Raw genomic sequence first — 20,489 nt, forward strand, 5'->3', positions numbered from 1 at the left:
TTTGGACATTTCAGTACGTTTGGAATATCCACCAAGAAAGTGTTTTTTTTGGTTGTTTGTTTTTTGCTTGTGGTGCACATGATCGTCATCTGTTTCATTTACAACTCCTGTGCCTACATTCAGTCTGGTCAAAACCATTAATCGAAACTGCATTACAATGCCAATGCCTATGCAGGTCATCATAGATAATATATTATGTAGAAGACTCAAAGTTGTAGAAGACTCAAAGCCAGATCTCGCAGGCAGCTTGCCCGTGCCAATAATAAGACATAGTGTACAGCAGCATAATTACGCCATTTTCAGTTATGCCATTTCAGCAAATTGTATATAGTGTAGACTTTAGTAATCTCAAGTTTCCAAGTCCCCTGTTTAAGGTAGCCAATTTCAGAATGAGTGACCGTATGAATTTGTATTGTCTTCTTGGAAAGCCTCAGAGGGCCACATAAAATGGCCGAGTGGGTCACCTGTGGTCCCCGGGACTGGGTTTGCCCACCTCTAATGTAGGCAGTGTCGGAACAATTGCACACAGGGCCCCAGGGCAAACCACCAATAGGGCCCCTCCATACAGCCTGCCATGGTCACATAAGGCCAGAATTTCTAAAAGAATTTTCAACTTTCTTAATACCAGGACTTGCTGTACTCAGCTGGGTGCTATACTGTGTAATAATGTGTATTAGGTCTTTGTATTTTTTGTAAACTGTCAGACACCTTAATTTCCCTCAGGATTAATAGAAGTACTCCTCTCAATTTTTTTTTACTCTACCAAGTCATGTGACAACATCCAAGGATAAATGTTTCAAAGGAAGCAGAAATAAACCTTTAAAGAATTTTGACATCTTTATTTTAACAATCATTGATTTTATGCGCACAAAGCTCCAAGCTAAAAGCACTGAGCTCTATTTTGGAATGTTTTAAACATTGGCAAAATGGTTCAAGTTATAACAGGATGCACAGCACTTCTTCATGCAAGGTTAGTGCAGGATTTCGTTAGCATCTCTGTCGTTATATAAAGCATGAAGAAAGTCCCATGTGCCTGTTTCTAGTGTCTTGATAGTATCTGTGTCTGTGTATACAGCAGAATGAAAGATAGACTCTGACAGTGTGTGCCTGTGCCTGTTCCTGTGTGTGTGTTTACTGTAGCCTGTGTGCGTGTGTGTGTGTGTGTGTGTGTGTGTGTGTGCGTGCGTGCGTGCGTGCGTGCATGCGTGTGTGTGTGTGTGTGTGTGTGTGTGTGTGTGTGTGTGTGTGTGTGTGTGCTGATGCGAAACTTCAGGCACATCTATCGCCTTGTCTTCTCCTTTCTTCTCCTCCTGCTTTTACAGTGGGACAGTAAATATCAATAAATGTATGTGATACTAAATGCAGTGTATGACTAGATGGGTGGACACCTTCCTCTCCCTTCAGACTAAGTACTGTATCTCTCCTCTACTAATACTGCTAATACAGAATCTGATCACTCCTGTAGTTGTGTAGTTGTAGTGCAGTTGTAGTTTTCTGTAGTTAGAATTAGACGTCTCCCTTCAGCAAGCAAACATATCTGGACCTGAGGTTAATAATGGAATTGGCAAATGAGGGAATGGTCAATGGCCAGATATGCTTTGTTAAAAACTGTGCCTTTTGTACCCAAGGATGGCAAGATTCACTTCAGGACAGTGTGATATTCAGTGTGAGATTTTCAGTGTGTGATTTACAGAGCTACTGCTCAGATTATGATATAATGTATTAAGAGTTTAGTGGATTTTCAGAATTACAGCTCAGGTAATTTAATATATTAAGTGTTTAGCGGATATTCATAACAATAGCTCAGGTAATATTATAAGATTGTACAGCAACACCATGGACATAATAGACTAGAAGTGTGTTCATTCTGGCCAGGACAGAGGCATGTATCACAACAAGATCCGTCATCACTGGATCGCCTTGGTGACCGTCTTGTGGAATTACTTGGTGGTTGTTGGTCCTCATAGGTCTGTGGAGAAAAACAAAAGGGCAGGTGAAGTTAGTGGACTGAGTCACTGCATTAATTCACCTTCCGTTCACTAGACGCTCAGAGGCGATCCTAGGATCAGATGGGACCCCAAGCAAAAATGCAAAAGAATGAACATTTGAACCAAAATCGTCACTACTGTTATTCGCCATCTAGGGGCTTGGGGGCCCCAAGCAGCTGTCTGCCTTGCCTGGTGGCAAGATGCGCCTCTTGAGACGCTCATACGCTCTCTTTTTTTGCACACTCATGTTATGTTGGTCAGGAAAACTCTGCGATACTTCGCCTGTCTGTAATTTAAATGGGATGAAGCCAACAAACAGATTTTGGAAAGTGCAGTCAAGAACAGAAAAGAAGAGGGTGGGGGTGGGGGTTGCTTTATTATGTTAGTGTAATAGGTAATGAGCGGGAGAGAGTGAAGGTAGGATTGGGAAATGATCCAGGCCAAACTCGAACCTGAATCCCCATGTGGGCATGATATGTTAAGTCACACGGAAAGTACATCCCAAGGCCTTACCGGTTTCATATTCATAGAAACAACATGTATGTAGGTGACAAACAAACTACTATAAGGTTATTTAACTTTACATTACAGTACAGTAGACTTTGCTGATGCTTTTATCCAAATTGGCTAACAGTTGTTTAAGGGGTATTGGCTACAGTGGTTAGGCTGGATGGTGTAAGGATGGAGGAGGATGGTGTACCGATGGATGGAGGTGTAGGGAGAAGTAGCGGTGGGATTGCAACATGCAACCCTCTGATCTTAATATGACCACCACCCAAACCAAAAAATTCAAAACAATAAACATGATAACAAGTCCGGCGGACAGACAAAGATGCGTCTGTCTATCATGCACTCTGCCGCCTTGTGGACACAGGAGTGAATGACAATTTAAGGAATACGTTTCAGACGGACAGACAGACAGACAGACAGACAGACAGACAGACAGACAGACAGACCGACGGATGGACATACCCTCTTATAGAGATGCTAGGACGCATCTAAAAAATGAAATACTCTTCACAAGAAACAAACATGATGAAATAAATATTTCACCTGTTGATGGCGGCTTGTTCGCACCTGACTCGCCGATGTCCTTCTTTGCTCTGGTGCAACCACCTAGACATGGAGTTGCATGTAGATGTTTGCTTGTGCGCTTAATAGGATGCACACAGGATGCACTACCCAAACAAGATTTATAAACACTTAATAACATTTAATAATTATTAACATTTAACGGAGCATTTACAAATGTTTGTAAATGAGTAAGAGTAAGAACCAAACTATGACCGCACAGAGTGGAGTGAGGATCAACTTGTACTGTGTGAGTTTTATGTGGTTTCATGCCTTCTGGTCTTTGGAGAAACTTCCAGGACAGATGCAACTGTGACTGCTGTGTTAACATAGTATTTCTTGCCCCTTAATAAACATTTGTAAACATTTTGTTGATAATTAGTTCATTGTTTATAAAGTTTATAAAGCTGTATATAGGTAGTTATTCTAAAGTGTTACCCAGCAGATAATAACAATTAACAGTAAGCTATTGTAGGTTAACATCAAATGCACTTTTCTTACCTGAGGACTCACTTTGTTGTTCATTAATGGTCTGCGTTCCTCCACATGTTGGTCCTTCACATTCGGAGGAGAAGAAGATTCTTATGATGTGTATGTGTTCATGTGGAATTTTATCGTAATACTTAAGTATTGTGAATGTAAACACTCTAGTAAAACTTACCTTAGATGTTCGGGGCTCATTTTGGCTATGCTCGTCGCTGCTCTTATTTAGTTCCTGTGTCTAAAGTTAAAACAGATTGTTGTAATTAAACTTCAAATACAGAGCACAGTGTTGCATCAGACTTAAAATCCTTCATAATTATATTAACAATAATTCTTTGGTACCTGCATATACCTGATCATGTGTAATCATTGATAATATGGGCTAGATTGGTAGACTACTCATATTGTATTTATTTTGGGATAACGTCTTTGTATTATATTTAATGACATAACTACTACTTTGTTTATTGTTTGGTTATTTCCATCAATACAAATACCGGCTACATATTGTAATACATGTAAGTTAACACATCTACATCCAAGCACACTGTGGAGGTGGGAGGCTGGCTGACAAATGATTATGCTGCCCTGGGCCCGGAGAGAGAGAGAGGGGTGGGGGTGCAGAATTGGGCACTCATTAACTTGCATGTATTAACCCATTTAAGCCTGGAGACACATGTATGCTGCATTCAGGCTCTTGAGATTTGAGGGTTTTTATCAAACATGTGGGTATGTTAGAGCTCAATGAACACATTCTAATGCCAAATGAGGGTCCTAGCTTTTAAATGCAACTTACCGGTATGTCATGTTTGAATGTGCTTCGGAGGCTGAGATATTTAGGATTCAATAGGCAGAGGGCACCCTTTCCCAAAAAGGGCTTAGGCCAAAATGGGTTAGAAGCTCAGCCAGATGTTGCATCATCAACATGTACATGTTCAAAATAGTACCAGAACCACAGTGGCCTATTAATTATCAAGCAGAGATAACATTCTCACCTGAAAATCTGGTCTGTTCCATTCAGCTGATGAAGTGCGTTCCTTTTTCCAACCTTCTTCGATCTGCAGAAAAGATGACTTGATAATGTATCATTTTCAGAATATTGTGCCGTATGTTTAATTTTTAAATCACAGGATTTAATATCCACCTTTTCGGGGAGCTCATCTTGTCTACTGTCATCCTTCAGCATTTTCGGTTTCTGCATTGAAAAAAAAAGACAAATTGAATAAGGTAATTGATTTGTGCTTTGGGGGAAATTTGCAACGTCTTTGTAGTCCTTGCATTTCTACTAAAGAAAATAATCGTCAAAATTGTGTTATTGCTCGATGTGTTAACTTTTGATGACCTTCAACCAAGGAAATCCTGAGGGAGTGTTGTTTTGTATTAATACAAATACTGTCTACATGCAGATGTAGCCTAACTGGCCTAACTAAATTACTGGCTCACCTCAAGCCTCCCTACAGTATCTGAGCTGTACAGTAGTTCAGTGATCAGGAAAGCTGACCAGATCATAGAGGACCCCTCTCATCCCCTCCATCGCCCCTTCCAACTGCTGCCATCGGGTCGACGGTTCAGTATTCCACTGGCACACAAGAACAGATTCAAGAAATCCTTCATCTCCTCAGCTGTGGCCATACTGATTAAGAGATGAGCTGTCCAGTGTCAGCATGCATGTATTGTCTTGTCTTGTTTTTGTCCTGTTTTGTCAAGTCTTTTCCAATGTCTGTGAGAATCACTGAAGCCACGACAAAGACAATTTTCTGTCTCATGTGTAACAGACAATAAAGTTTTATCTAATATAATATAATCTAATACATGTCAGGGTTTCCCCCTGTTTTTGTTAAGGCAGCCACAACTAATTAAAAACACTTACCGTATCACCTTGAGTAGGTACGCTGAAAAGGTTAGAAATTACATTGACAACGCAAAATCTTACAGTTTCTTCTGTAACGGTTAAAGGATAACTTCTGCCAATTTCGACATGCAGTTGTAATGCTCACACTACCCTGGACTTGTCAGTACCAGAGATTTTCGTTTCGTACAGTAATGGGGGCAGACGTTAGTTTACATTATTATATGGTGTGACGTCATCGGTCGAATGCTCTATTCATTTCAATGGGGCTCCCCAACGTTCGCACGTCTGTTATTTTTCGATAACGGACGGGTTGGTCTATAACAGACCGCTGTCAATGGCAACAAGACTTTTCACTGCTAAAGCGACTTTTCAACAAGACTCTAATCAGCTGCTGTGATAGACAACACCTGTTGTCCTGGCTACCTAGCTGTTGCCTAGCGGTGTTCCACAACGGCACTGTTTTGTTTTGCGCAGCAACAATCTTTTGACATGAAAAACTATAATAAACGTAACATTAAATAGGCCTAAAGAAATGTCCCCGCCATGTGTGAATCATTTAAGTATATCCATATAATAAGCGGGTTAACGTTCGGCGAGTCGGTCGCTTTGTGGAATAGCAGCACTTCAGAGAGAACCGCTCCGCGTCGGGGTCTAAAGATTCTCTCTGTCGTGCTGCTATTCCACGGTAGCGACCTTCTCGCCGAACGTTAACCCTTACTTAAAAAAAAAACATTCCCAATAACATCCAAAAGGTTATGCAACACCAGCAGACAACTAGCAAACAGCGATACCTTTTATTTTGGGAAAATAAAAAAAGCCATGATATATTTCCATTATTATTTTTATTAAAAACATTTTTACCTCAGTATCCGCTGTGTTCCCATCAGGTGATGAAGTATGTTCTTTTTTTAAAATCTGCAAAGAAGATTACAAATACTTGACAATGCATCATTTTATCATCCCATAACCATTCTTTAAATGTTTTAATCACAGGATTAATTGTTTACCTTTTTGGGGGGCCCATCTTGTCTATGGTCTTCCTTCTGCATTGAAATAAATGAATGAGGTAATTCATTAGTGTTTTTTGGGGATTTTGCAACAAAATCTTTGTATTCTTTGCATTTCTACAAAAGAAAATGCTCCTCTTGTCTAGTGTCTTCCTTTGACATTTTCAGGTCCTGTAAAAAACAGAAACTTAACTATACCTGTAATGGCATTTATGTCATGGAGTCCTCCCTCAAAATACACTTCAACATACTGGACATCCACATACAATAAGGAAAACCTCCAACAAACCTCCAACAAAGAGGGAACAAGAAATCCTGTCTTACATACTGTACATACCTGAATCTCCTTCAGTTTCTCCAATGTCTGATTTATGGCCTGTGTGTTCGCATCACAGTTCTTGAGGAGTCCTTCATCTTCATGGAACAGGCCATTTACTATCAATGCCACGCGGTCTCCTCCTACATATCTGCTGCAATCTGGCATCACATAATCTCTGTCAAATGTATGGTGGAGCACCAGCAGGATGAAGTGCTTTGTAGTGGAACATTTATCTACAAAAAATAACATCAAGGAATATTGTTCATGTTATCTAAGTGAAACATTTACGTTTTTTTTAATCAATCAGACTAAGAAAAAATAAATAAAATAAAAAAGAGGGCGACTGCTTGACACAAAAAATGATGCTTTTGCTTTTCAGGATTAATGTTTAGTAAGATTTACTGTCATACATAGGGTCTGGAATGGTTTAACTGAGAAACAATTACAGTGTGCGGGTAAACTGTTGAAGTCTGAAATATGTGCCTGATTTTGCAACATCGCAAACGTTGCTAAAAACAATTTCCATCCAAAAGAGCTGCCTCACGGTGCTTACACACCACAAGCGTGACACGTCCACATAAGGTGTACGGTATCAGTCAGAAACGGTTAGAATACATGAAAACAGATCATGCCTTGCACACAGGAGCGCGGTGTAAGCGATGTGCATGTCCAACACCGCGAGCGCCAGACTGGACATGTCTGCGATGCTCCTTGACAATAGAAACTCAAGTCTATTTTCCTGCACGGATGTCCGCGTTCAATGAGCAGGTTCCATTGAAAATGAACGTCTGCTTCCCGCGGATAGAACATGGACACTGACTGTGCAGTGTGAAAGGCAGCCCACGAACCTCCCTGACTCGCAATGCTCCCGCACACGTTAAGCAAATGCAAATATCTTGGTGCGTTGCAATATGCGACCTTGCCTCCTCCACTTGTGCTTGTCTCCTCGTACCGCCTCCTGGCCCCTCTTCCGTGGAGAAAACGATAAAGTTTCCCAGCTGTCAGCCTAGCCACAACAACTTTTGAGGGACTGTTTTTCATTCACCATCCCAATTGCAAATGAGAAAAAAACTCTACAATTGAGCTTTTGCAAGATATTGAAATATAATGCTGTTGTCAGTGATGTCATCATGACATATTACTTCCTAATATGAGGAGAGAAGCAAGTGGAGGAGGCAAGTGGAGGAGGCAAGGTCGCATATTGCAACGCTCTCCTGGTGTGTATCCACCATCAGACGTAAAATGAAGGAAATGTGAATGTTAATGGAGGTTTACAGAGGTCAGGCTAAATTTAAAAGTTTTTCCAAAACATTTTGGAGTTGATAACCACATTACAACTGTCAATTGTGACTGTACCACTGCATGTCTAGGTTTGTAGTTTACATATGGATACATTATAGGTTTTCTGTCTGTACACAAAAAGGCATAAAGGGATACTTAAATTGCTAAGAATGATTGACAATATGCCAAGTAACAATTGATAACTTCTAGTCATAACTTCCACCAGTGTTACCTTCAAAAACTTTCATTGCAGCTGCGACATCTGTGCCTACTCGAGACACAATGGGGCAGATTGCAAGCACGACATTGCTTTCATCCACTGTCTTAACTTCCTCCACATGTTCGGACAGACCTTCCACAAACTGCTGTCCTGCGTTTAGCGTTTTCCCACTTTCAATTACAAATGCTTTCAGCTTCTGTTTTTTCTTCTTATTCTTCTTCTTCTCCTTCTCTGACGGCCTGGAATGACAGTGATATTAAGGCTTGAGGCAGGCATATCTGGGTTTTGAACCTACTGTAGCAACTTGAAGGAGAATTTCTGTCAATTTCAACATGCAGTATTATTGCTTGAGCTACCCTTGACTTGTCAGTATCCCATGAGCCCGGCCTTTTCCCCGCCAGTCTTTTCCGATATACTGGCTATTCTAATGGGGGCATGGATTCGTTTACATTAAAAAAAACATTTCAACATACTCCAAATACCATCCCAAAAGTTGTGCAACATCAGCAGATACCTTACAACACAGCAATAATTTGAGATGATATTTGGAGAATGTGAATATGCTTCTAAAAACAAATGCAAACATACCCATACATTAGAATGCCCAGGATTTCTGAAAGGGCTGACAAAAAAATGTTGCGTTGTCTGGTACTGACCAATAAGGGGTGGCATGAGCAATATAACTGCATGTTGAAACTGGCAGAAATTCTCCTTTGAAAACGTATGGAGATACAGGTTATGGGCATGTCTGTGTCACGCTCCCACCAGGTTCTCAGCCAGTCACGCCCCCGTCACTCTGTTCCTAAAATATCCCAATGAAATTCCCCTGTCTACTGATTCCCCAATCATCCTATCTCATTCCCCAATCGTTTGCTACTGTACTCACCAGCACCTGTAGACAATTCCCCTATGGCCCATATAAACCCTTGTCACCCTAAGTACTTCTGAGACACAGCTTACTGTGCATTTTGTGTGGAGGCCGGATTAGTCTAGTTATTACTTTATTGTTCTTTTCCTTATCTTAATCATTTTTACTATTATTATTATTTATATTCTTTTGATTTATTTGTGTCTACTGTTTACATGTTGAGTCCCTGTATGGTCTAATGTGGGAACGCTGGGAAAGAATTCACTTCTTTTCCAGTTTTTACTCATATCTGGTGTATTGTATATTTGTGTCTTTCCCTGTGTTTATTCATATCTGTAGTACTGTATGTTTATGTCTTGTCTGTTATATGTTTTGTGTGGACCCCTGGAAGATTAGCTGATGGGTTACATCAGCTAATGGGGATCCTAATAAAATACCAATACCAATACCCTGCACTCTTCAACTCTTCATCTGACCTCTTCAACGGAGACACTCAGTATTTCTCAAAGTAAAGTGTCCTAGCCTTCCCAGGATGAGTAACGCCATTTTTTCACGGATTTCAACAGAGTATTCAATAGCTAGTGTAAGTGCAGGGTGCGATTTGTAGGGAGGGATGGGGGGAATTGTCCCCCCTCCTGATTTTGATATTGCCACTTTTTTTTACATGATTTTAATAGTGGCTGTATATGTAACTCCATTGATAATGCTTAAAATCTGAAACATATCCCCCCTTCTGGTTCTTCAACAAATCGCACCCTGTGTAAGTGTAATTACTTTGTAATAATTGGAGACTCTTTGGTGAAATCCGTGAAAAATGGGCATTACTCATCCTAGCAAAGCTAGGACACATCACTTTAAGAAATACCCACTTTACTCCAGCTCAGACTGCTCCTTGAGTCCTAAAGTGCCTGCTACGTCCCAGGTTTATGTTGGACTTTGACAGTTGGACAGATTTTTCTGTTGGACGACATTCTCTTACAAGATTGGATCTTTTCAGTTGGACTGCCTATGTGCCCATGTCATGACCTTGTGTTGACTTCAAGATTCTGTTTCATCTCAACTGCCTTGGTTCATGTTTTTGAATGAAACGATCTGATTGACTTCTAACCTTGATTCCCGAGTCTGTGTGCCCTGAGAGTCTGGCCGTGATTGATGTGGTGTCAGTCCTGCCCCATCATTCTTCTGTGGGAGAATCAATCAAGGAATTATTAAATTATATTGACATATTCAATACATTTTAATTATGTAAATAAATATTTCAAGTACAGACCGCATTGCCATGATAGCTATGAAATGCAATGCACTGCTACAGTACCAACCTGTTACTTATTTTTAAACCTGTACATTCTTTCAGTAACTTGTAGTTTTAAAGATTTTTTTCAGAAGCTGTTTATTGTTGAAAACGTTTTGTTTACACATGAACAAAGTTTCACAATACGCATTTCAAACATTAGGGGGCTAAAGCACACCTGTCACAATGGAGTTTCTATTTTTATCCACATGTTGTGTTAATGTAAATGATTAAAAATACACCCGCATTTAAAAACATCCACATACATGTAACCAGCACCTAAATCCACACAACAAATAACCTTGCTTGCAGCTGTCGCACCAAATAATAAAAAAAAGTTTAAAATTCACCTGTTCATCTTCACTGTCATCGGCTTCATTCTTGTCCTTCTTTTTGGCGCTCTGTACAAATCACATGACATTGGGTGACTGACAGGCCTAAATAGCTCAACACTGACCCTAACACACTAGAAGAACAGTGTGCCAAGTAGCACAGTCAGGGCCACTGCTAGACATTTAGCAGAATACGCAGAGTGCTTAGGGCACCAACTAGTGCTTGGGGCACCAACCACTTAGCCCCCAAAATTGGGCCCTTAAATTGAGATGAACTAAAAAACGTCATGAAAAAATATTGAATTACATTACAAAACTGACCTAACACACTAGAACAGAGGTGTCAAACTAAAATTGACTGAGGGCCAAAATCTGGAACAAAGTCGCGGCCGAACTCAACATTTATTCTAAAAATTGGACTAAAATTATGAGTACATGCAATTCCAACTCAGTTACATTTCACACACACACTCTCTCATCATATATGGTAGTTCAAATGTCTTGTTACACTATACATGCTGCATAGCATACCTGTAACTTCATCAGTTTGTCCAGTGTCTGATTTATTGCCTGTGTGTTCACATCACAGTTGAGGAGTCCGTGATCTTCATGGAACAGGACACTTACAATCAACGCCACGCGGTCTCCTACATATCTGCTGCAATCTGGTGCCACATAATCTTTGTCAAATGTATGATGCAGCACCACCAGGAAGATGGGCTTTGTAGTGGCAGCACATTTATCTACAAAATAAAAAAGAAACATCTGAGATATTTTTTTTTCTAACCAAAACAAGAAATGGGAATCAACCCCTAAATTGAAACGCTCTGCCAGGGAAAAACAACAATTGCACGGGTGAGGCATAAATGGAAGGCATTGCCGTGTTCACTTGTGTGCTGTGAATTGCTGTGTCACAATGACAATGGGAGTTTGAGTTTCCCAATAGGCTTTCACTGTCACTTTCTTTCAATTGCGGATTACCTTCAAAGACGGTCATGGCAGCTTCGATGTCCGTGCCCACTCGAGAAACGATGGGGCAGATTGCAAGCACGACATCGCATTCATTCACTTTCTGAACTACTTTTGCACAGTCAGACAGACGTTCCACAAATTGCAGTCCCGAGTTAAGTGTTTTGCCACTTTCGATTACAAATGCTTTCAGCTTCTTTTTCCCCATCCTGAAGAAAACAATGACACGAATGTTTAGGCAACGTAGTGTTACATAAAAATGTCTCAATATATGCACTGCTAAACCTATCCGAAATCTATGAATTCATCCAATGAATACCTTCTTATTTGAGGAGTTCAGATCTGAAAAACCTGACCCTTTCTCCAAACGGAATCCTTTTCATGTGCAATCCCTGTGAGGCGCATCCAATTTGTTTACGAAGTGAAATCAACCCCATTCGCGAAATCGAAAGTGAAACTGGTTTATTTGTTGATGACGTCATGACGCCAAGTCAAAGACGTAGAGTTGCAACATTGGATATTTTTTTCCCCTCTTTTGGTTAATTGTTTGAGGGTTTTTTTTGCACTATACCCCGCCTTTCCAGTGTTTGTCTTTGATGTGTTGTTACAATAAAATAAAAGGAAGAAAGGAGTCGCACACTGGAGCTGGATGCAAAATCAAAAATTGTATTAAACAAAGCCGAAAAAAGTATATAAAACCGACAGACAGGGGACAAACGTTTCGGGTCTAGCCCTTCATCAGTGTTCCCAGTATGGTAGGCCTACACTGGGAACACAGTACTGGGAACACTGATGAAGGGCTAGACCCGAAACGTTTGTCCCCTGTCTGTCGGTTTTATATACTTTGTTTAATACAATTTTTGATTTTGCATCCAGCTCCAGTGTGCGACTCCTTTCTTCCTTTTATCATACTGCTCTTGGAATTACGCACCGAGCGATACGCACAGGATAAGACATTGGCGCGGACGCCACCCCACCATTACTAGTATTACAATAAAATAAATAAAGAAAGATATAAAAAACATTAGCCTATTGGATAAAAGGATGAAGTGTGGCGAATTCTTCATGGTGACAGTAGAGGTCCAAACTCCAGCCATAATGAATAATACATTTATCACAAAAAAGCCAATGTTATTATCCAGTAGGCTAATGCAAGTCAAGCCCAAACAATATTAGAAGGTCTGTTTATTTTATTAAATGTATAGAAATACAGTCTGTTTTTGTTAACTCATCAACAATGCACTTAAGAAAGTTTTGCATCTGAACTCTTCATATCTACTCTGTCCATATCCAGTACGGCGACAGATAAGCTAATAGAGGCAGAGCGATGTGACGGACGGTGCCATGCTCAGATGAGCTCATAGAATAGGGCAGGAAAAGAAGGAGACCCCCTTTTTATACATCGGCATATAGTCACATACTGAATAGCCATACATTGCCTTCATTTCATCGTGCTGCTGCTCATGAACATTTATAACAAAGATTAATGGGTGTCAATGGTTTAGTTCTCTCCCCTCTACTCCGGCTGCCTGGTAGCAGGATGGTAGGCCTACCCTGTGGCGTGGCATTGCAACCTCTTCCATGGCTGTATGGGAGGATGAGTGAGGCATACATTGTAAAGTGCATTGAGTGCTCGAAGGAATAGACAAGTGTACACAGCAGGGCATTTACCCTTTTATTTCAGTCTAGGATGCATCAATAGAACTTTGAAAAAGACACTTTGCTGTTATCCAAGTTGCAAATGAGGACACTTTACATACAATTTAACATTCGATGTGTGAGCAAGGCACCTAACCGCACATTGCTCCAGGGACTGTAACCAACACCCTGTAAAATAACTAAGTCACGTAAGATAAAAGTGTCAGCTAAATGTAATGTACTGTACTGAATAGAGGTGGCCCTGTAGCCACTATCTGGTAGCTTGTTCCACCACACCACAACATTTCCACAAGGACAGAAAACTATTTGGACAAGGATCAACCTATGTGAGCAGAACAGAAGGCTATACAATTTGTGTTGGAGGAACGTACAGTATTCTGGAAGGGACATAAGGCTTTAGGTTCAGGTTCAGGTTACTTTACTGGTAGCCATGAGAAAACTGTTTTTTTTTCAGTTCAAGGGAGATGATGGGTGGCCTTTAACATACGTAAGCTACAAACATAGAACACATGTAACATGGGATATAAAACATACAATATAAACAGGAATAAATAGTACAGAGACAATGCTGAAATATACAACATGCACACAGGGTAGGGATTCTAAGAGTTTAATGTCTTATACATACAGCCTCTCTGGTTGGGGCATGTGACTTTGCATAGCATTTAGCCTGAGATATATTTGAGCTTAAATAGGCCTAGAGCAGTAATAGAAATCCAGTCCAATGTGTAGGACTTCCCTATTCGTAAACTGTCATCTGAGCAAAGATTATTTGTTGTCTGGATTTACACAAATCACACAATTTACTCAAAGTAACAGTCTCATACAGTATATTGCTGTTTATGCTATTTAATATGAAAACAAAATAGGTACAGTACTTTTAGTAGGCTACAAAGATTTGACTGGGATCAATTTGAGTAACAGAGGATATTCGCTGACATGTGCGTATATATACACGTGTGCGTAAGACATGGCATCTATTATACATTCCGAATGGAGTTTGTCCCCAAAGAAAACACGATTTCTGTTTCTTCTTTTTCTCCTTAAAATTACCATGCACTGGGTAGAAGCCCATGCAATCACAATGCAAAACCCATTGATGTCGAGGTATGTCATCAGAGGCCTATACTACAGAGCTGGTTCAGGATAAGTTACTAATAGAGTTATAAGATCCTTCTATTAGATGATTTACCTCTTAACTTAACCTTAACTTATCCTGAACCAGCTCTGTAGTATAGGCCCCAGGTGTTCTAACCACAAAATAGTTATGATTTCACAGCATATCTTTGCTCTCAGTTGCTTTGGTGCTCCTATGATGTCAGTTGGGATAGGTTGTCCTCTAGGGAATTAATGTCAAGCCTGTGAAAAAAACAAAACAGCAAAAACAAATTATCTGCTAAATAAATGTAATACAACAGCCTATGCTGGGGGCGCTGTGGCGCAGCGCGCTAAGCCCCCCACATTTGGGCTTGTATGCCCAACCCCGGGGACCCCGGTTCGAGTCCGGCTGGGGTCATTTCCCGATCCTCCCCCGTCTCAATGTCCCATTCGCTTCCTGTCACCATCTTCGACTGTCCTGTCAAATAAAGGCATAAAAGCCCCTAAAAAATATATTTTAAAAAAAAACAACAGCCTATGCTTATGCAGAAAAATAGCTGCAAGACCATGCAAAGCTGCTCTGATCCACCCTTAAAGGTACACTGTGCAGGAAATGGTCAAAAAGGGTACTGCAATTATGCTGCTCAATGAAACTGGGCTGCCTATTGCCAAATTTGATCTTTTCATGAAAGTTTAGAGAAGATCCCCCTTTTCATGTAAGAAAAGTGCATTTTTTTCAGTCATAATGAATACTTAGAATTTGATGGTGGTGATAAGTATTCATGAAAAAGCTAACATTAGTGATTGGGTAGCATGAATTCTGGAAATAAACAACTGAAAATCTCACACAGTGTCCCTTTAAGGAATATCAAACGAAGTATAAAAAATGTGACCTGTAATGTTGTGTAGTATATTAAACTATATTACATTTTGTGTTTCGAAAAACAATGACTTTTTGCCTTTATTTGTGACAGGACAGATGAGATGGTGACAGGAAGCGAGTGGGAGAGATTCAGGAAAGGACCCAGACCAAAATCGAACCCGGGTCACCGGCGTAGCAGCACAGTGCCCTATTGTTTGAGCCACGGCAGTATTTTGCATTATCATTAGTAACCAATTACCAATTAGAGTGCATACAGTCAATTGTCCCCTCATGCCTAATGATTCCATGATAAATCAGAGGCCTACAAGAGAACACCAGGGTGTCTGCAGGTTTTAACAAGTGAAATTTTAGACTTTTTTAGACCTTTTTTAGACCATCATGGGCAAAATTTTAGACCTTCGCGGAGTATTAAAAAATGAAATAAAGCCAGATTGTGGTCAATTGACACACGCGCGCACACACACACACACACAGACCGACAGGGGGGGACAAAGGGGACAGATGACCCGGGCCCTGAGAGAGAGGGGCCCCAAAATTGGGACCCACTTATATTGTATTTATTGAGAGGGGGACCATTTCAGATGATTTAGTCCCGGGCCCAGTAAAAGCTGTCAGTGGCCCTGCACACACCACACACACACACACACACACACACACACACCTGTGCACCTGAATGAACGCAATAGTGCATATTATAAGCATAAAAGAGATCTGATCAAAAATGACCAGTGAGAAGGTGCAATGTTCGCTTTCGCTTTCGCTTTCACAATTTCAAGTGATCAAAGCCAGCAATTGTGAACAGCCTCTCTTTACATTGCACTGACTGAGGTTTTTAAATGTGAAAAAGAATGCCATATGTGCAAGCCTATATCAGGACCTAACCAAGATAGAAGAACAGAACATGAGCTAACACCACTACTGTACTGCCATAAAATGCTGCCATAAAATGACGTTTATTTGTTTCATCTATTGGAGGTGTCCAAAAGAATGTCTTATGGCAGTTAATACTAATAACAAAATAGTTCGACATTTTGACCAACTCAGCCCTTGCCACTCAATCCAAAGATTCATGCCTTATTCGTTTTAGGGGGGATGTACCAGAGGTCTCACGCAAGCGAGAGTGTAACCTGAATGACAGCTCAAGAGAGCGCGACGCGAGAAAGATTCTGCCACGGCGCGAGAGCGCAGCTGGCTATGGTATTCAAAATCTAGCGCTCGTTTGATCTATATTTATTTTCAAGCAGCATAACGTGAAGCTAAATGGTGATCAATTCAGAAGCAGCAGACAAAGAAAACGCAAAACGGTGTTATAACAACTAAATTATCCATCGACAAAGCATATATCTTATCCATTGCATAATATGTTTCATGTGCTTTGACTCCTGAGGTCTTTCAAACATTGACGGACCTAGAGCTAATGAGAAGTGCATTTGACAGCACAAACGAAAAGTTTGTGCGTGGACATGACCGTAACAGCTCAAATGTCCACCAGTTTGCAAATTGCTACCACATAACCAGTACAAAATACCAAGGCATCAAACAGAATAGGCCTACAACAAAGGCACTTCCATGGGAATTCGACTGTTAACTCGCTCATAATTTCAGATTAGTCACACACACACCGTCGCTACTCTCTTTTGCTCGCACAGACACAATCAAGCTTCGCCAACTTTGAGGCTAACAACTACGCTAGACTGCTAAGCCACGGCCAACACCTGACTATTCCATCACCACCGCAAGGACTAAAAATCACTTCTTACCTGCAACGATTCACACGGGTGCTGACATATTCCCTTGGCTTGCACGGTCACATTTGTCTTCTGTTTTAAATCGACACCTTTCCTTCCAAATAGAAATCCGTTCTTTTTCAATGAGGTGGTGACTGACTTCCCTCCTTAGTTAACTTCTTCCAGGTGTTTAAGACAGTCAAGTAGCCTAGTTATCTAATGTATGGCCACCGCAGCGTCAATATCGTTTTTACAACGTCTAGATATAAACAATGTCTAACGTGGGCTAGTAGTCAAAATAGAGAATCTTTGGTCAGACTGCGCGGTGGAAGGGGAGGAGGAGCTACAGTACATTTCCGTATCACATCTGTAGTTTTATTATTGTACGTTGCAAACAGCAACATGTCATGTAGAACTACACAGACCATAACTGCCACAATACCAGAAAAAAGCGGCGTGTAAAAGGACGTAAAATGAAAGCAAAACAGAACAAATAAACATTAATCCTTTGTCGATATTTTGCATTGAAACGTAGGTCTTAAATTACTCAAACTCAATTTTAGACTAAAGTGCAAAAAATCCCTATATTTTAGACTTTTTTAGGCCTAAAATGGATAATGTGTAATTTTAGACTTTTTTAGACTTTTTTAGACCCCGCGGACACCCTGGTGAACACACACTCAAGAGCCCTTGCTCGCCCCCACGCTGGCGCTACTGTATGTGACAAGTTCAACCTCTGGGGCGCCGTGGGCGCACGCTAGGGCTTGCATGCCCACGTGGACCCCGGTTCGAGTCCGACCGGGGTCATTTCCTGGCCCTTCCCCGTCTCTCTCTCCCAAGTCTCTCTGTTCTCCACTGTCCTGTAATATTAGGCTCGTTCGTGACGAAGCAGTGCTGAATGTTCTAACCAGAATGCATCAAACTGGTTAAGTGCGCATGCTCGCTGCTTAGCAAAAGCAGCACTACTTCGTCACGAACGAGCCTAATAAAGGCCAGAAGGTCCCAAAAAATACTTTAAAAAAGGGGGGAAAAACCAGAAAAGTTCCGTCTCAGGAATGTAATCAAGAACATGAGCTGCTCAAAGGAGTTTTGAGATGCGGTGTAAATCGTCATGATCGCATACCTAGATGTAAACGTTCGTAGTATGCGTTGATCAGGAAGTTATATCACACATGATCAAGACACCCTGACAGCACAGTAAAACTGTTTCATAGTGTAGGCCTAAGGTCTATTTTCAAGCCCGTAGGACAGCTGTGTTGCTCATTTGCTGTTAAGTCTTGTCTCTTGAAACATACTGTACGTCAACCTCTCATATCAATATAAGGTATGTCAAATACAAATTATCACAGAATGATAGGACTGTGAGAAGCTCAAATATAGTGTTTATCTCAAGAGATTATAGTATTGCTCTCCACATTGAACAACAGATGAAAACAGCTACACGTAAGGGAGGACAGGTTACTACAAATATGCATCCTTTTCAGATTGTCGTCCCATAAACCCACAGAAGTAAAATTTACCGTCTTTGGGGGTGTCTCATCTTTTTTCTTATCCTTCTTCATTTTCAGTTTCTGTATGAAAACAAATAACAAACTTAACTACATAACCTAAGCTAAGGTGTTAATGGGACAGGTATTTCTCTCTTGGAGTCCTCTCTTGAAAAAGTCAACATGCACATCCACACACTGTTACTGTAAATGTACTTAGAATAGATCTCAAAATAGATAAGAAATACTTCATGCACAGGAGAATAATTTACCGTCTTTGGGGATTTATGTTGTTTCTGGTCATCCTTCTTCATATTCTCTTTCTGTTTGGAGAAAAACACAACTAACTCTAAAACCACTGTAATGCAATGGTACGTCTCCCATGATGAAGAGTACAGTAACCATACATACCCTTACACAGCAAGTGTACTGACAAAAAATGCAGGACAGACAACCTATCCTGCCTTAATGCATACCTGAAACTCCTTCAGTTTCTTCAATGTCTTTTTAATTGCCTCTGTGTTCACATCACAGTTCTTGAGGAGTCCTTGATCTTCATAGAACAGGCCATTTGTTGTGAATGACACATGCTCTCCTACATATCTGCTGCAATCTGGTATGACGTAACTTTTGTCAAATGTATGATGGAGCACCACGAGAATGATGTGCTTTGTTGTGGGACATTTACACGTATCTACAAAAGAATCAAGAAACAATGAATGTTGTTCATCTACTGTAATGTCAAATACTGTCAGTGATGGGCATCCTGGATTCAGAAGCTATAGTCCAGTGCCACACATTTCAGATGACCTATCTACAGTATATCACGAAAGTGAATACACCCCTCACAGTTTTGCAGATTTTTGAGTATATCGTTTCATAGGAAAGCATTACAGAAATTTCACTTTGACACAATGATTAGTGACCTTTTAACAACATATTTAACCACTTAAATTTCTTGTTCACTCAGAAAAAAACAAAATACAGCCATTCATGTTTGAACATGTACTCACAAAAGTGAGTACACCCCAGATTAAAATCCGGTAGAGAAGGGGCTATGTTGGCTCGAATCGTCTCGAAATGAAAAGGGATGACAAGGGAGGTCATCAGTGTGCGTTTCAACCTTTCTTTGCATTGAACTTTTACATTTTGAGTCTGCATCTGGCTTAAATCGATTGGTGTGAGATTTGAATGCAATCCTATGGAGAATATCATGATCTGCTTCAGTAGTCACAGTGCATGTTGACATGTATGTTTCTTTTAGGTGTATTTCAGATTGCCAATGTTGACAGCATTCATGCATCCCCAAACCATGTCAGTCCCACTACCATGCTTGGCTTATGAGAGGATACACCTTTTTTGCAAAACTCACTTGTTTACCACCACACATGCATGACACCATCTAAAGCAAATTTGTTCATCTTGGTCTCAAGAGAGATGAACAGACCAAGTATAAGGATCACTGGAACCATGTTGTGTGATCTGAAGAGACCAAGATAAACAAATTTGCTTTAGATGGTTTCAAGCATGTGTGGTGGTAAACAAGTGAGTTTTACAAAAAAGGTGTATCCTCTCATAAGCCAAGCATGGTAGTGGGACTGACATGGTTTGGGGATGCATGAATGCTGTCAACATTGGCAATCTGAAATACACCTAAAAGAAACATGCATGTCAACATGCACTGTGACTACTGAAGCAGATCATGATATTCTCCATAGGATTGCATTCAAATCTCACACCAATCTATTTAAGCCAGATGCAGACTCAAAATTTAAAAGTTCAATGCAAAGAAAGGTTGAAACACACACTGATGACCTCCCTTGCCATCCCTTTTCATTTCGTTTCATTTCGAGACGATTCGAGCCAACATAGCCCCTTCTCTACCGGATTTTAATCTGGGATGTTCAAACATTAATGGCTGTATTTTGTTTTTTTCTGAGTGAACAAGAAATTT

At 40.5% G+C, this 20,489-nt stretch overlaps 2 protein-coding genes across 2 annotated transcripts in view; both read right to left on the minus strand.

Moving 5' to 3' along the window:
• Positions 1–2,967: 2,967 nt before the first annotated feature.
• LOC134468256 (uncharacterized) lies at positions 2,968–12,125 on the minus strand. The gene is made up of 14 exons (XM_063222198.1): positions 12,001–12,125; positions 11,694–11,890; positions 11,244–11,455; positions 10,731–10,781; positions 10,198–10,271; positions 8,234–8,460; positions 6,739–6,953; positions 6,402–6,437; positions 6,256–6,309; positions 4,687–4,737; positions 4,538–4,600; positions 3,721–3,780; positions 3,561–3,614; positions 2,968–3,104 (listed from the first exon to the last, which is right to left on the minus strand). Exons 2-14 carry the CDS (start codon positions 11,887–11,889, stop codon positions 3,006–3,008), a joined length of 1,392 nt encoding a protein of 463 aa, XP_063078268.1. The 5' UTR covers position 11,890; positions 12,001–12,125; the 3' UTR covers positions 2,968–3,005.
• Positions 12,126–14,693: 2,568 nt separating this feature from the next.
• LOC134468257 (uncharacterized) overlaps positions 14,694–20,489 on the minus strand; it is a 65,213-nt gene continuing 59,417 nt past the window's right edge. The window contains exons 8-9 of the mRNA XM_063222200.1: positions 18,569–18,619; positions 14,694–14,699 (exon numbers count right to left, since the gene is read on the minus strand). Coding sequence (XP_063078270.1) covers positions 14,694–14,699; positions 18,569–18,619 — 57 coding nt within the window. The remainder of the gene's footprint in view (positions 14,700–18,568; positions 18,620–20,489) is intronic.

This window comes from Engraulis encrasicolus, chromosome 18 (assembly GCF_034702125.1).
Source record: "Engraulis encrasicolus isolate BLACKSEA-1 chromosome 18, IST_EnEncr_1.0, whole genome shotgun sequence".
NCBI lineage: Eukaryota > Metazoa > Chordata > Actinopteri > Clupeiformes > Engraulidae > Engraulis > Engraulis encrasicolus.